Source organism: Phyllobates terribilis, unplaced genomic scaffold (genome assembly GCF_046119375.1).
Source record: "Phyllobates terribilis strain yellow unplaced genomic scaffold, ASM4611937v1 Scaffold_1__5_contigs__length_1240528914, whole genome shotgun sequence".
NCBI classification, from domain to species: domain Eukaryota; kingdom Metazoa; phylum Chordata; class Amphibia; order Anura; family Dendrobatidae; genus Phyllobates; species Phyllobates terribilis.
Genome location: NW_027362761.1, coordinates 490720050 through 490736387, shown reverse-complemented (window position 1 = coordinate 490736387; position 16338 = coordinate 490720050). Strand labels below are relative to the sequence as shown.

At 43.7% G+C, this 16338-nt stretch overlaps 1 protein-coding gene across 2 annotated transcripts in view; it reads right to left on the bottom strand.

Moving 5' to 3' along the window:
* The window catches only part of POLK (DNA polymerase kappa), a 100022-nt gene that overhangs the window by 12985 nt on the left and 70699 nt on the right, over positions 1 to 16338 (bottom strand). For both annotated transcript variants that reach the window (XM_073680036.1, XM_073680046.1), the window contains 2 exons: positions 16060 to 16231; positions 10469 to 11392 (listed from right to left, as the gene is read on the bottom strand). In XM_073680036.1, the coding sequence (XP_073536137.1) occupies positions 10469 to 11392; positions 16060 to 16231 (1096 nt within the window). The remainder of the gene's footprint in view (positions 1 to 10468; positions 11393 to 16059; positions 16232 to 16338) is intronic.

The window sequence follows — 16338 nt, the reverse complement described above, 5'->3', positions numbered from 1 at the left end:
AGGAGAACTTTCACTCTCTTATTCCTGAGGTGGAGAGGTCTACAAAAATGGGGCAGTACCAGAAGGCCCTTGCTGCAGAACTGTTAAAAAAATTCCCATCTGAACACGCTAGCGGCAGAGGTCACAGTTCGTTGCCCAACCAAGGAGTACATGCGAGCGAGACGCAACTCCAATCCAGCTGAGGCAGGGGAACACTGTCAACGTTCTGGGACAGTTTTCTCAGACTCTCCCTTCGGACAGACCCTGAGGCGCGGGGTAGTCTCACAAGGAGTGGAAAGTTTCAAAAGATGGTGAGGGAGTACCTTGCCGACCGTACCAGCATTCGCCGTGATTCCTCTGTGCCTTTTAATTATTGGGTATCCAAGCTGGACACTTGGAATGAAGTCGCTCTGTATGCCTTGGAGGTCCTGGCCTGCCCTGCCGCTAGCATGTTATCGGAGCGTGTTTTTAGTGCCGCTGGGGGAATTATAACTGATAAGCGCACTCGCCTGTCAACTGACAATGCTGACAAGGTGACAGTTATCAAAATGAACAAGGGCTGGATTGGGCCAGACTTCTCATCACCACCAAACGACAGCAGAGTAATATAAAGTCAAATCCACTGTGTTATTTCGGGAGGTGGATTCACAAGCACCGCTTCACACCCACACATGGGTATACGCTTCCTCATTTCGGCTGTTTTATGTTCTTCTCCTTATCCTCAGCCTCCACCACCACTATACCACCAGGGTGACCGTGGTCCGTGTTGCCATTATTGAAAGTTCCTCCATCCTGATTTTTGTCAGCTTTTGCTTGGAAGGCATAAGCAAAGAGTGTGGGAGACGCACTCCCCAATAATGGGAATAATATTTTTAAGATGCTGTACTGTATGGCTCTTGTAAGGGGCATTAAAACCGTCTTGTTAAGCTACTGCGACCTCCACGTCTCTTCCAAGGGGCATTAAAACAGTCTTGTTAAGCTACTGCGACCTCCACGTCTCTTCCAAGGGGCATTAAAACAGTCTTGTTAAGCTACTGCGACCTCCACGTCTCTTCCAAGGAGCATTAAAACAGTCTTGTTAAGCTACTGGGACCTCCACGACTCTTCCAACGGGCATTACATTTCCTCCTAATTTTAGTCAGCTTTTGCTTTTCAATGCATAGGCGAACACTAAGGGAGACCCACTCCCCAATAATGGGTAGAAGGTTTTTAGTACGCTGTAATCCACGTCTGTTTCAACTGGCATTGCAGTTCCTCATAATTTTTGGAAAGCCTTCCATTCACTGCTTAGACCAACAGTGCCCAGGAGACCCAGTTGCTATAAATGGAAAAAATGGTTTAGTGAAGGCCCTCTGACCTCCATGTCACTTCCAAGGGGCATTGGAGTGCCTCGAAAATTTTTGGTAGGCATTGCACTCACTGTATGCCCTATAACTGTGTAGCCGAACCGCTCCTTTTGGTACAGAAACATATCCTACAAGACATGTGTGGTTGACTGGCCTGATATTGATGTGAATGGTCCCTGTTCCTCCTGCTCTTTCTCCTTTGCCACCACCTCATCCATCATTCATCACCTGAAGCTTTGTTTTAACGGGAGTCATAGAACTAGGATAGTAGCAGGAAAACATCCAGCAATCCTCGGATGAGGTAGGATATGCGTCAAAACGCTGACCACCTCAGGCCTAGCAGCTACTACATACATGCGCTTGCATTCCAAGAAAACAAAGCAGATGCTAACTTCTATCATCATCATCATGCTCCTCACCTTGCACTCTCAACTCCCCTGATGGAGAAGCCAGGGCCCACCGGAGGAGTCTGGTTCTCTGGTGGGTGGTTGGTTGGCTGCATATTTGCGCTTGCATTGCAAGGAATGGGGGAGGTACAATTGAACACTGCCCTGGGACTAGAACTTGCACGGGGGTAGTTGCAAGTCTGCATCTTCTGATGCGGCAAGGATCACTTATGATGGGCACACTTTTAGGCAGTGACCTGGGTGTCAGAGATGCTTCCAGGGGTCTTCCCTATGCTGTTCCCATGTCTTTTCAGCACTGTATGGATGTGTCACACAGCACATGGCCAGATAAGGTTGTAAAATGTTAAAATGACATTTCACGGTGAATGCATTTGTCACGGTTGAAAGCAATACAAAAGTGCAAAAACGCATAAAAAATGCTACTTGTGAACATGGCTCAAGGTGTGGAGGAGTATTTTTGTTTTTGGTTATTTATTTTACCTTATACACAAGTCTTTACCCTGGAAAAGAAATTCCTTAACATATTTCACAGGAAAACAGTTTCAGTTCAGTTTTTGAACGTTTTATTGTGAGCCTGTAAAAGTGGCTTAATACCTCTGACCACGTTGTTGACAGCAGTGACCTGGGGGTCAGAAATGCTTCCTGGGGCGATCCCCATGCTGTCCCCATGTAATTTAAGCACTGTCACTATCGTTTTGGGCACTTGTTAGGCTTTTAAAAGACTGCCGGGGGTGCCGCCGCAAAAATGCTCGAGTCTCCCATAGACTAACATTGGGCTCGTTGCTCGGGTTGAGCACCTGAGTATCACGGCGAGCTCGGCCCGAGCTTCGAGCACCTGAGCATTTTAGTGCTCGCTCAACACTAGTCATTATCAAAATTCTTAATTCACAGGTAAAATTTTTTATTCAGTGAAGGCAGACTTACCCATTACTGAGATAGGAGATGGCAGTTGGTGCTGATAAGATTCTGTGCAGACAGGAGGAGGAGGAGCTAGAGGCTGAGATCCTCCAGCCTCCTACCCACTCATGTCTATATAGGATCTTATCAGTAGTAACTGCCATCTTCTATCTCAGTAATGTTATATTCTGTCTTCACAGAATATAAATTGTACCCATGAACTGAGAATTTTGAAAATGAAAGATCAGTCCAGAAAGAGAAAGAAGCAGATTTCTCTGATAAAGATATATTACAAAGTGTGAGCGAAATCCACTCTCTTCTATGCGTTTTGAAACCCAAAATAATTTGATTTGTTTTAGAAGCGGTCAGGAAATTAATATAGCACAGCCTTGTATGGTGTACTCAGGACTTCTGGGTTATTAACATATGCAGGCACTTTAAATAGGGTCAGAGACAAAGGAAAAGTTCCCTCTCAACTATAAGCCATTAGGAAGTTTAGGGGCATGAATAGCAATGTGAAACTTCCTCCCACCCAGCAGAGTTATTTCACCATTACACAGGCTTCACAAGACAAGGTAGATACCACAGTCATCATTTTAAATTTTTCAGAGCAACACATAACATTAAAAAAAAAAAAAAAAAAACATACTTCTATCCTGGACCAGCGCTGCTCCTGCGATGTCGGCACTCGTGACATTGTTATGTAATCTAACCACTGGAGTGAATCAGCTTCCGCTGATTGTCTGCAGTGTTCACAGTTCTATCTGATGGAAATATGAAGGCTACAGCCAATTTAGCCACCACTGATAGATTGCAGTGCTCATATGACATAATGTGAGCTGACTGAGGGGAATTGCAGAGCTGAAAATGTAAAAGTCCGGGAGGAAAATATTTGTTCTTTTTTTTATGTTGTGTTGAGCAACTGAAAGGTTATTCTCAAGTCGTCTATTCAGCAGTTCATAATTCTGAAGTTTCCTTGCTTCCTGGTTTCTAGTAGGGTGGGCTCTCCTCCTTGAGTGACAGCTCTTTTGAGTAGAAGAGCTGTAGTATTAGTAGAATTATAAAGCTCAGCACAAATTCTGCTGTAACACATTCAGCTGTTAGTGATTTGTTCTGCTATAACTGTATTTGCATGTAGGAGATAATAGTGTACTTAAAAAAGCACACGGCTCAGGAAAGTGAGAGCCATGATGCTGGGTGCTAGAAGATTGTGATTACACAAAACATGATAGGAGCAGCTTGAGAGGGAGGGGAGGGAGGTGAACAGTTACCTGCTGTATAGACTGTATAAAAATCAATGGACTGGAGAGGGGTGACTGGGATATTAGGAGTTAACTCCTCTCCTGAAATTTAACTACTGCACACATTAGGGCAGGCTCTAGTGGCCGGCCTATAGAAACAAGCTGTACACTATGTAAGATAAAAGCGGCCATTGCAAAAGAATGACATGATATAGAACAATTTAATTGCAAACTTGGTTATTTTCATGCTGTCTAATTAAAGCAATTTAATAACTTTAGAATAGTCCTTTAAGCAGTTAAAGGGGTTGTCCGGTCATAACATATCTGACACCTGGCGACCCTTGCCATCAAATGTTTTTTTGCTCCAGTGGCTGCCAAATGTAAAAGACTTTGAACAGAGCTGAAAACAACATTAAATTAAATGTATAACGGCCCCTATTAAAAAAAGAGCAGTAGCTGTCCTGCAGTACTCGACAGCAGTCGCCTCACACTGTCACACTAAATGGATCTGTGCTTTGCAATGCCGCTCAAATTATATCGGGTGTCCACCGATCCCGATGGATAGGTCATCAATATTTTGTGACCAGACACCCCCCTTAAGAAGTGGCTGTCTAGTGGCGGACAACCCTTTTAAACATGAATGATGTAAAAAACAATGTCATTCAGCATTAGCACAAGGGAGCAATGCAAAGTATTTATAAAGTTGTGTAAGCTTTTATGAAGATTATATCTGTAGTTTGCTCCTTTATAGGAGAAATAATCCTTTTAATATGCTGCCGAATCACCATTTTTCATATACAGTATCTTCCAGTCAAATTTATGTCAGCCGATTTACAAAAAGAAATAGCTATTTCACAAAGGACAAATATTTTGTCAAAAGAATTGTCTGCAAACAAAAATTAACCGTCTAAACAGGTATAAATCACTACAAAGCGCCACCAATGTACATTTACAGGAAGACAGTGATTGATGGACATGAGGTCATTAAGCAGAAAGGTAGGGTTTTACTCCCGTATTCGTCCTGTCTCTGAACATCAGTCATCCTCGTCCATCTAGCTCAGAATAAATCTGTAGTGTCATTCCTTGTGCAGTTTGTGACGCACGGAGGAAGAGGTACTGATGAAATATGGTGACGCGTTCTGAACCTGAAATGCAGCAGAAATAAACCTCCCATTCAGATACACTGTGCATGTATAAGCAATGGAAGCGTCTGCTGTGGCCCCTACGTTGTGCTGACAGTTGGATGACCACTATCGAACACGGAGGTGCTATCCAGTAGATAAGCAAAAAATGTTCCAGCTCCCGTAGATTACCTGTGAAGATCCACAGCATGGAACGCCCCTGCTTGGCTTGAGATGCAGACTAGTGATGAGCGAGCACTAAAATGCTCAAGTGCTTGTTACTCGAATCGAGCAGGTCAGACGCTCAGACCCGCTCAACTGGAGTAACGAGTACAATGGAAGTCAATGGGAAACTTGAGCATTTTTTCGGGCAGACCCTTTGAGGAGGGCAGGAACATCGCTGAAATGGATGGAGACAGCACTCAAATGTAAACGGGAACAGCATGGGGAAGACGCCTGGACGCATCTCTGACTCCCAGGTAGCTGCTGGGAAGTAAATAAAGTGATGTGGGATCCCCCCCCCCATAATTGATGACCAGCCAAGGTAAAGCAGACAGCTGTATGCTTATATCATAAGGCTGGGAAGGTCCATGGTTATTTTGTCCTTCCCAGCCTAAAAATACCAGCCCGCAGCCACCCCGGAATTGGCACATCCATTAGATGCGCCAATTCTGGCACTTTGCCCGGCTCTTCCAGATTGCCCTGGTGTGGTGGCAATCAGGGTAATATTTTTGAGGTTGATGTCAGCTGGCATCAATCCCAGGGGTTAGTGATAGAGAGGCGTCTATCAGACATGCCCAAAAACACAGAAAAAAATACCTTATTTGAACTTCCCTACACTATTCCACGTTCACCAATTTATTAAAAAAAATGTTCCCACAAAGCTCCTCCATCGTAGTCCACGATAGTCAATGTCTCCGGTGTCTGTAAATAGCAGTAAAGTACAGCTATTCACAGGCACCAGGTAGTGAGGTTGTCCTCACTACCGGGCGCCTGTGAATAGCTGTACTTTACTGCTATTCTGGACCTCCACAACTGATGCCCCCAATTAATTCTGCCTCCTAGCAATCCTCACCTACTAGAAACTACTGTAATCTCTGCAACATAAAACCTGTTCCTTTGACCACCACTCCACTGCTTCCTTTTTATGGAGCTCTTTGAAAAGTCCGTTCCATCTGCAATACGCTCCGCATCATCCACAAACTCTTTAGCTCTCGCAATCTATCCTTCCTGGCCCTCACCGAAACATGGCTGCCGCCCTACAACGTGGCCTCACCTGCTGTGCTGGGTTACGGTGGCCTTCAATTCACCCACACTCCTCATCCTGGCAATAGACACAGTAATGGAGTGGGTCTTCTCCTTTGTAACTGCACCTCCAAACTCATCCCACCTCTACCCTCCCTTCTTTTGAAGTACATTCTGTCCGTATCTACTTTCTCCCTCTAACCTGCAAGTGGCCATCATATACAAACCCCTGGGCCCAGCCACTGCCTTTATTGACCAATTCTCCACCTACCCGATCTATCCATCTATCACAATTAACGACACCATGCTTTCTGTAGTACTGGAAGTCCGCAGCCTCGGGATAACCCTACACTCTGCCCTGTCCTTCAAGCCACACATCCAAGCTCTTGCCATCTCAAACTTAAAAATATTTTCGGAATCCGTCCTTTCCTCAACCTCTACAAATGTTAGTGCATGCCCACATCATCTCCCACCTCGACTACTGCAATATTTTATTTATTTATTTTACTCACTTATATAGCGCCATTAATTCCACAGCAATTTACAGACATTGTCGGCACTGTCCCCATTGGGGCTCACAATCTAGATTCCCTATCAGTATGTCTTCGGAGTGTGGGAGGAAACCGGAGAACCAGGAGTAAACAGAAACAAACATGGGGAGAAAACACAAACTCCTTGCAGATGTTGTCTTTGGTGGGATTTGAACCCAGAATCCCTGCGCTGGAAGGCTGCAGTGCTAACCACTGAACCACCGTGCAATATCCTCCTCTGTGGCCTCCCTGCTAACACTCTCTCGCCTCTCCAGTCTGTCCTTAACTCTGCTGCCCGACTCATTCATCTCTCTCCAAGCTACTCCGCTTCTCTCCTCTGCAAATCCCTTCATTGGCTCTGTCAGGGACGCCAGCGATGACACCGTGGAGATCACACCATATCTCACCGCTGCCGTCACTTTGTCAGGAATTCACAGGATTCAGCAGGGATTCGCGAGCACATGATCCCGACTACTCACTACGTAGCTATTGGCAAGCCAGCAGAAAGCGTATAGCGTCACACCTCCAGATTCCAACACATGGAATATGTGTACACACCCCGTACGTTTACTGCCAGCTTCACGATAGCCCAATTAATATTATGCGCTGACACCACCAGCCGAGTTTGAACCATAATACAGGCCTGGCCGGAAACCTGCTTTCTGGTAGCGTATATGGCTTCGGGGGAGGGAACGATTACAGGACAAAAGAAACAGAACTATTAAATTTTATATTTAATCCAAAAGGGAGGCAGAGTTTAGGAAAAATATACAAAGATTTTACAAAAGGAGACAATTACAGTACAGAATATACAGTTACACAAAATAAACAGGATTAAAGAGGAAACTTACTATACAGTTCGCAAGGACGACTCAGTATAGGTGGAGGGGAGACCCTCCAGATTTGACCGTTCTCGAAAAAACCCTTTGCTATAATAAATACATACTCCCGGCAATGAGTACTCATCCATCCTCCGTGGATTCTTTTATGCCTAAGGGGAGACCTGTGCACACACCCACTGGGATGACATCACGGGGGCTGGTCTCCAGCCTTCATATTTTTATTAGAATATCTGGCTTTTGCGATAACTCATCGGTGTTGACCGTAGAGGCCCGAAAACGATACCTTATTTTCAGTTATGATTTTACCTTTCTTCAGAGGCCACACACATAATATAGCTGCAGTCTGTAATTTTGTTACTTTTGCGCCACAGCCCTCCAGCTTACAGTGACGGGAAAATAAGCATATTGTTCCTTAGGCTGACCCTATCACTAAAAATATGGGCATTGCATTTTAATTGGGTTGGTAGCACCTCTCTTGTGCCACCAATTGTTTAAGCTACTTCTGTTGTGGGTGATAATTTGCATACAGACAGATGGTAGATTGTCAGCTCTTCTCTCCTGACAAATACTATAGGGAAGGGGTGAGAGGGACTTCAGGGGGAGAAATTCTTAATATTTTTCTGACAGGCTCCCAATTCCCCAACGTATCCAGTTCAAACTACTAACGCTGACCTACAAAGCTGTCCATAATCTGTCTCTTCCGTATATCTCCAAACTAATCTCCCGATATCTTCCAGTATGCAACCTTCAGTCCTACGAAGACCTCCCCCTCTCCTCCACATTCATAAGTCATTCAATCGCCTCCAAGTCTTCTCCCGAGTATCCCCCATCCTCTGGGACTCTGTGCCCCAACATATCTGATCCTATTATCTGCCGCACTCGGATCTTTCTGACAGAACTTGAAAATCCACCTCTTCAAGACAGCTTTGAGCCTGCAATGACGCCCTGCCACCTCAACAACATCGGAGCTGCCACAACCCCCTAACCTTCTGCCTCCTTTCCCATTATGCTGTAGACCAGGGGTGGGGAACCTTAGGCCTGCGGGCTGTTTACGGTCCTCGATGACCTTTTATCTGGTCCATGGGCAGATTTCCAGAGACAGCAGTGCTTGGGCCGGCAGCTGTATTTTGATGGCTGCTAGCCCATTAATTTCTTCTTGTTCGGTGAGCACGTGCATTCAATGTTCACTACTGAACACTGAGGCGCGTGCAATGAAAGATTACGTCCTGACACCTCTCCCCTCTGTACCTGTCTGTCATTGTTAGTTTGTACACCGTATTTTATATTTGTATCTGGTATGTAACCCCTTCTCATGTACAGCACCATGGAATCAATGGTGCTCTAAAAATAAATAATTATATACATACATACAGTCCATATAAATACAAGGAGGACAATACACAGTAATAGATGCCGAGAATAGGTCTCATACTCCTACTGCCGGCTATAAAACTTTCTAGTCGAGCTGTAAACCTCGAGTGGGCAGTAAAAGTGTTATTTAAAGAGAAAAGTCCTGGCAGGATTTATTATTTTCCACAGGACTTTTGTCTGTGTGCTGGGCACCGTGCCATGTGTACAGATTGTGCTCCTAATGGCTCATTCACCCAGAGCAGGAAGGTGCAGCCAAAGGTCACTGGCAGCTCCCAACACATTCAGGATCTGTTCACACAGTCGTTATTGCAGTGACTACTGATGGCTGGACAAGGCTAAAACCATGAATAATACATAAGTATTGTGGTCCAGAGAGATCACATGGAAATTAATGGATTACGGAAGCATGTGTATTATTAAATAAGAATAATATCAGAATTAAAGGGAACCTGTCAGCCGATTCATGCTGCCCAAACCACAGGCAGGGACCATAGCCAGAGACCAGACTAGTCCAGCTCCACCCCTGGCTGGCTCTTCCTAGCAGGTAAATTGACAGATCTCCCCCGATGTATATACATGAAAGAGACCTGTCAATCAACTAGGGTGGTGAAGGAGAAGCTGGCTGGGGGGGGGGGGGGGGGGGGAGCTGGACTAATCTCATCTCTATGTATGGCCCCCGGCCAGATCTTCAAACTATGTTTTCTCTGAAATGCCTGAGCGTTTCAAATAAATATATACCGGGCTGCAGTCATGCAGCCAGGTTCTGATGCAGCATGAATCAGCTGACAGGTTCCCTTTAAACAATGAAAGCAATTCAGTATTTAGTCCCATAATTCATTGCAGTATAGGATCAAACCACTTAGACTAGGAGAACTATATTCCCACCCACAGGCATAAAGATATCTTTACACATTCACGTGGAAAAAGAAGCAACATATCAATCCTTAAGGTGTTCCTCCTTGAAAAATGCTCCAAATAAGGCAGCGATGCACGGACTGAGCATGAATTCACCAGCATCATGTGAATATATGAGGCTTTCAAGTTCGAGTAAGTGCATGGCGGTAAGTACTAGGACGTGTGAAACTGGCTTCAGACCACTGAAATCAATTCAAGCAAAAAAAAAAAAAAAAAAAAATCTAATATACAAAAACTGCATCAAAAACAATCCAAAAAATTTGAGTTCTAATTTATCAAGTCAGGTGTTCTGCACACTAGTTTTGATGAAGGGTGATTAGGAGTAAGATGCGCCAAATCCATTAAAAGGAGTGTGCCTCTCAATGAATTTGCCATATATGTCAGCTGCTGTTTGGCATAAGAAATTTCTGTATTTCTTACACCACCTTTGTGACGCACAAAAAAAAAAACTGACCAAAAAGGACAACAGAAACACTACTCACTGTTTTGTCACCTTACTTTAGAAAGGTTTTTAGCATTTAAACTGATAATTACGTTTCTATTATACAAGGTCTATAATCTACAATGCACTCACCATTCTGATGACCATTTTTCGGGGGTCTTAGATCCGGTTTGGCAGGATGTTCCTTGAGCTCGTCTAGAATACCCTTATTGAGGCACACATCAACATGCCTATTAAACACTGCGAGGTCGGAGGTATCTTGCTGTATGTTGCACACTGGGCAGATGAACACTGTTTCTCCAGACCACACTGATGAACTTGGTTGTGACGCAGTTTTACTCTCATCCGTTTTTACGTCACTTTTTATTTGATGATTTTCCACAGGGTTTTTACAATTAATTTCATCTTTGCCGGGCTCCTTCTGTACCTGTTGGTCATGGATGGTGCGCATTGTGTTTTTATCAATGACAAAGTCGTCCATGTCTTCGAATAGTGTCGTGGTCACCATTTTGTTTTTAAGGTTCTTTATATGGACATCTCTCCCGAAGCAGTCAGAAAAGCCTTCATGACTTTTTTTGGCTTGATCATTATTTTCTCCAAGTACGTTCTCACATTTGCCTATTTCAGTGTTATCGGAAGGAGGAGATTTACTGAGACATCGGTCAATATGTCTATTAAATGCCTGCAAATCCCAATCACTCTGCTTCATCATGCAAATAGGACAGGTGAAATCAGGTTCTTGGCAAATCTGGTCCACCTGGGTTATGTCCTCCTGCTGGTCGCATGGAGCCGGTGTCACGCTCTGCTCCCTGCTCGTGTCTGCGCTTCTCGTGGACCCTTGCTCCCGACTCTCTTGTTCCAGCCCTAGTTGTCTGGCTGCACGTTTCTGATTAAAGAAACTTTGTCGTTGTGGGGCCGGAGTCTGGGTTATTTGGTCAGAATTGTCAGCCATGTCTGAGCACTTAGGTTTTATAGCTTTGCTTAAGCCCAGGAAACTAGTGATACTTTTCTGATATTTTCTGTCATCTTCTGATAAAAATCCAGAAATCCTTACACCTGAAAATGACAGTAGTTAAAGAAGTCAAAATTTAATTCTGTAATGGTCTAAATAACAGTCTTGGATTCATCCTTGGAAAATATACTTGGGATTTTAATCTGACAAATGAATTGATCCTTTGTCATCTTCCCATCCTCTACACGGTCTCCTCCAGGGACACAAAGGGAACCTTTCTTCATGTTGTCACCCACCTTATCAAATCTATCACGTACAGCAGTGTTTCCCAAACTCCAGCCCTCATGGCCCCCAACCGATCAAAATTTCAGGATCTCATTATTGCTCAGGTGATGGACTTATTATCAAGGCATCAGAAATTGCCACAGGATCTCTCACCTACGCAAAACTAAGGAAATCCTGAAAACAATCTGTTAGAGGCTGTGAGGACTGGAGTTTGGGAAACACTGATGTACAGCTTCTACCATCTCTAAAATTAAAGGGAACCTGTCAAGTCTCCAAACATTTTTTATTTTTTTTTTAACTTGTTCTATTGAAGATTATCCAACATAACCAGGTTACATCATAGAACAATAGAACAAACAGTATTTCTCATTGCTCATTAATACTGTCTGGCAAAGTTAACCTTGAACTTAACATACCATGGGTCCAATATCTTAACCAAAACTAGAAGACACCCATGTCAGGCAGCAAATATCACATTTTATCATGAGAGAATACTCCTCATCACCTCGAGACTAATGTGTTAAAGGGGAATCAAAAAAAGGCTTCTATACCTTATCAAATTTTTGAGGACAATGTCTAGCTTTACACCTCACTCTCTCATAGGAAGCTGCAGCATTTGCCATATTGACCCAGTGTTAAATTTGTGGGGGTTTTCTATCAATCCATCTCATGGCAATAGCCCTGCGAGCCAAAAACAATGTCTCCATGAGAAGAGTGCAAGGGTAGTGAGGCCAGGTCTCCTCATCAACGATCCCTAATAAACACACATTGGGGCAGAGTGGTACAGGGGGTTGTAGGATCTCAAGGAGGATAGCTATGACCTCCTTCCAAAAGTCTGCAATAGGAGGGCAATACCACATCAGGTGTATAAAATCTGCCCCCTCTTCCCCAGGATATATACTTGTGCCAGTATATTTACCCCCAAGTTTGACCAAAACTGAGCTTCTTGGGAATGTAGCAATTCAGGAAGAGCACGGTTAGGCTATGTGCCCACAATGCAGAAATGCTGCATATTTTTTCTCCCTGGCAGGAAAAACGCATGCGGTTTTTACATGCGTTTTTCCCGCCAGGTAGAAGCGTTTGTCAAGCGTCTTTGCATGCGGGTTATCAAGCGCTTTTCCAAGCGATTTTGGCATCACTTGGAAAAGTGCTTGACAACTTGTTCACACTATATAAATCCATGCAACCGTCATGGATTTATATAGTGTGACCAAGTAATAGTTTAAAAAAAAGAAAGAATAAGAATGGTAAAAAATAAAGATTATACTTAGCTTCCGATGGCCCCCGGTGTTTCTCCACTACGTCTGGTCTGTTGTACGGGTCACGGTGGTGTGAAAGGACCTGCCATGGCGTCATTTAGTCATGTGACAGGTCACGCAACCGCTGACATCGGCGGTCGCGTGACCTGTCATATGACTAAATGACGTCATGGCAAGTCCTTTCACACCACCGCGACCCACACAACAGACCGGACGCATCGCTGAGGAGACCGGAGGCCATCAGAAGGTACGATAAGTATAATCTTTATTTTTTAATTTTACTTTTTTTTTTTTTTTTTTTTTTTTTTACAGGTTCTATGATACCTGACTCTGGATGAGAGTCTCCTCTTCTCCAAACCCGGGTACCATCCGCACATTGAACCGCATGATATCCGCTTGTGCAAATGTGCTCATCCGGATATTATGTGTTTCAATGCAAGTCAATGGCGGCAATTACACTGCGTGTCCGCAAAATTAATGGACATGCTGCGGATTTTTCCGCAATGATAATCCGCAGCGGAAATTTCCGCAGCATGTGCACAGAACATGTGGATCATCATTGGGGACCATGGGGCACGAATTACCAAGCGTTTTCGCTGCGAAAATTCCGCAGCAAAAACGCTTGAAAAAAGCATAGTGGGCACGCAGCCTTATGCCATAAGGGGGACTCGGCTACTGTGTCCTTGAATCGAAAAATCTGTTTGGTGGCTTTCCACACTTGCACCGCAAGTCTGTGAATTGGCAAGAAAGAGCGTGAGTATTGCTCGGATGTCTCCAAGACCCCCCATAAACTCTGAAGACTCAAACAGTGAGCAAGGTGGTGATCAGAAATAGGCAAATGATTATCTGCTATCCAGTGTTGTAGAAAGCGAAGTTGGCCAGCTACGTAGTACAAGAAGTAGTCCAGGAGTGGCGCACCTGCCTCATCCTTGGGCTTCTGAAGAGCGGTCAGTTTTAGTTTGTGTCAGTTTGAGCCCCATATAAAGGATGATAAATGGGAGTTGATCACGGCAAAGACCTTCTGTGGGAGTTCATCCCCTATCTTCCATCCCATGGTGCTTAGAGGTAACAACATGGATTTCTGCCCGTTTATTTTTAGACCAGAGATCCTGCCAAATTCATCAATCAGATCCATTACCAAAGGCAGTGTAACCCTTGTGTAACTCAGTGTAACTCTGATAACCGTCTCGGCACCTATACGCTGCGGAGTTGGCTGTCAGTCAATGTGCCGGGACATGCTTACAGCTGCACTCACTGTGTACTGAGCAGTGACTAAATCCACGCCTCTATGACTGAAAGCCGGTGGCTGCCGGGAGGAATAAAGCTAATTTTCTTCCCGTAGCTGCACTTTCAGCAAGGCGGTTGGACACATTGGAATTCTATTACTAAGTGATATTGTCACTTCAAGAGATTGTCATTATGGTGTAATAGAAAAAAGGCAGGGAGATAATTCTACCGGCTTCTCCCCAAAAAGGAGTTAGAATTGGGTAGTCCCAAAAGATGTGGTGTACATCGGAAAAAGAAGATGACGGTCGGCTCTCCCATCCCTGCGCTTATCTTTCTGATCAGGGGAAATTGTGAAGTTTACGTTGAGGGGGTGGGCAGTCATATGGAGCAGCGGGGGATACAATGGGGAGCGGTCTGTGTGAGAAAGAGGCATGTGAGAGGGAAGGTACATTCTGTATAAGAGGGGCAGTCTATCCAATACAAAGGCTTAAAGTGTAACTCAACGTTCTTCCTGATTTTTCACATTTAGCAGGCACTTGAATTGCTGTAGCTGAAGACGAGAAGACTCTGGCTCTGCCCCTAGCCAGCTCTTCCCAATAATTGACATAATTTCTACTGACAGACATTTGAGAGTCCTTATAATGGCTAACTGAAAAGATGGTAATAAATAGCAAGCTTTCGAGACTACTCAGGTCTCTTCATCAGGCATAAAGATTCGGTACATTCTGATATCCTCCATTTTGGCATCAACCACTGAGGACTCTCAAATTTTAATAATTTTCTATCTACAGGCCAACAAGGTACAAAAATGTATCTTTATCCTGTATCAAAATGCAGGAAACCAGAATGTACCATATCTTTATGCCTGATGAAGAGACCTGAGTAGTTTCGAGAGTTTGCAATTTGCTACATTTTAACGGCTAACTGAAAAGATGGTATCAACAACGGAGGACTCTCAAATTTTAATATTTTTCTATCTACTGGCTAATATTGTACAAAGATATATTTTTCCTACTCATAGACAAGCATTTTTCAGACAAAGACAACAGCAGCCAGAGAGAAGATCTACGATTTAAGCAATAATACTACTGCTGTGGAAAAAAATATTTTTTTGGTCCCAGTGTCAGCAGTACGCGCCTTCGTGACTAGTCTCAGTAATGCAGTCAGACAACTCTGGTGCTCCTTGTGCACAATATTTTCAGCAGTTCGCGAGTCACATTCTGGTGAATGCATCTTTAGGAGTCTCATTTTCCTAACTTATACACAAGTATAATACATTCCTATGCAAATATAAAAAAGTGTCCATGGTTAGAACAACATGTGTGTTCTCTGTAGCAGGGTTAGACTTTTATACATTCGATCGTTTCAACAAGTCTTACATGAATCAATAGTGCAACAAAAAATTAAAAAAATGTAATCTATGTTATCAGAGAAAGAAGCTTCTGCTCTTTTCTTCTTCCAGTTTCTTAGATGTATCCTTCATTACAAAAACTGTTGAAAAAACTGTTTTAGTCAAGACAGCTTACTGGGTTTCAGATTACAGCTACCTATTGAAGTCATCTATGGAGAGGGCAAAAGTGAGAGAAGAGGGAAAAAAAAGACAAAGGTTGTGCTGCAGCTTTCTGGTAAGTGTTTTTATCTCACTACAGAGCTGGAGTCACAGCTACACTGTTCATTACTGCTGTATAATGACATTCATACTGCTGCTGTTTCTGAGCATATGCTACATAGAGACAGGAGAGCAGGAATTTCTTATGTCTGTGTACTGTCTATGGGAGATTTCATATCAGCTACTAGCTTCCATGCACTAGCTCAGAGACAACTGGAAATTAGAGATAGAGTCAGCAGTGGGGAAAACTGGCGAAAAATACAGAATACAAATCATTTAATGGCTAAAATAGAGTAATTCAACACAACACCTAATTCTGAAAACAACAGGTATGCTTTAATGCATCAATTCATCTTAAAGCAAGTTTCATAGCATGGAATTCTAGATTTACCCATCAATCTGAGGCGTAGAGGTTCCGGTGAGGTCAAATTGATTTCTGCTTTAAGAATTTCCTTGGCAACGGAGAAAATTTCCTCCTCTGTAGAGACCACATAGGAAACTGTTAATGCCCTGGTCTTGACTTCAAACTTGACATTTTTCAGTTTCAGTGTAACAGTTCTGCCCTATTATAAAGGAAGCAGAAGTCCATTTATAACCCTAAAGAGGCTCAGTTGTGTTGCTTTTGGCCGCACAGTGAAAGTTCACATACAGGTTAAGAAGTTCCAGCTAT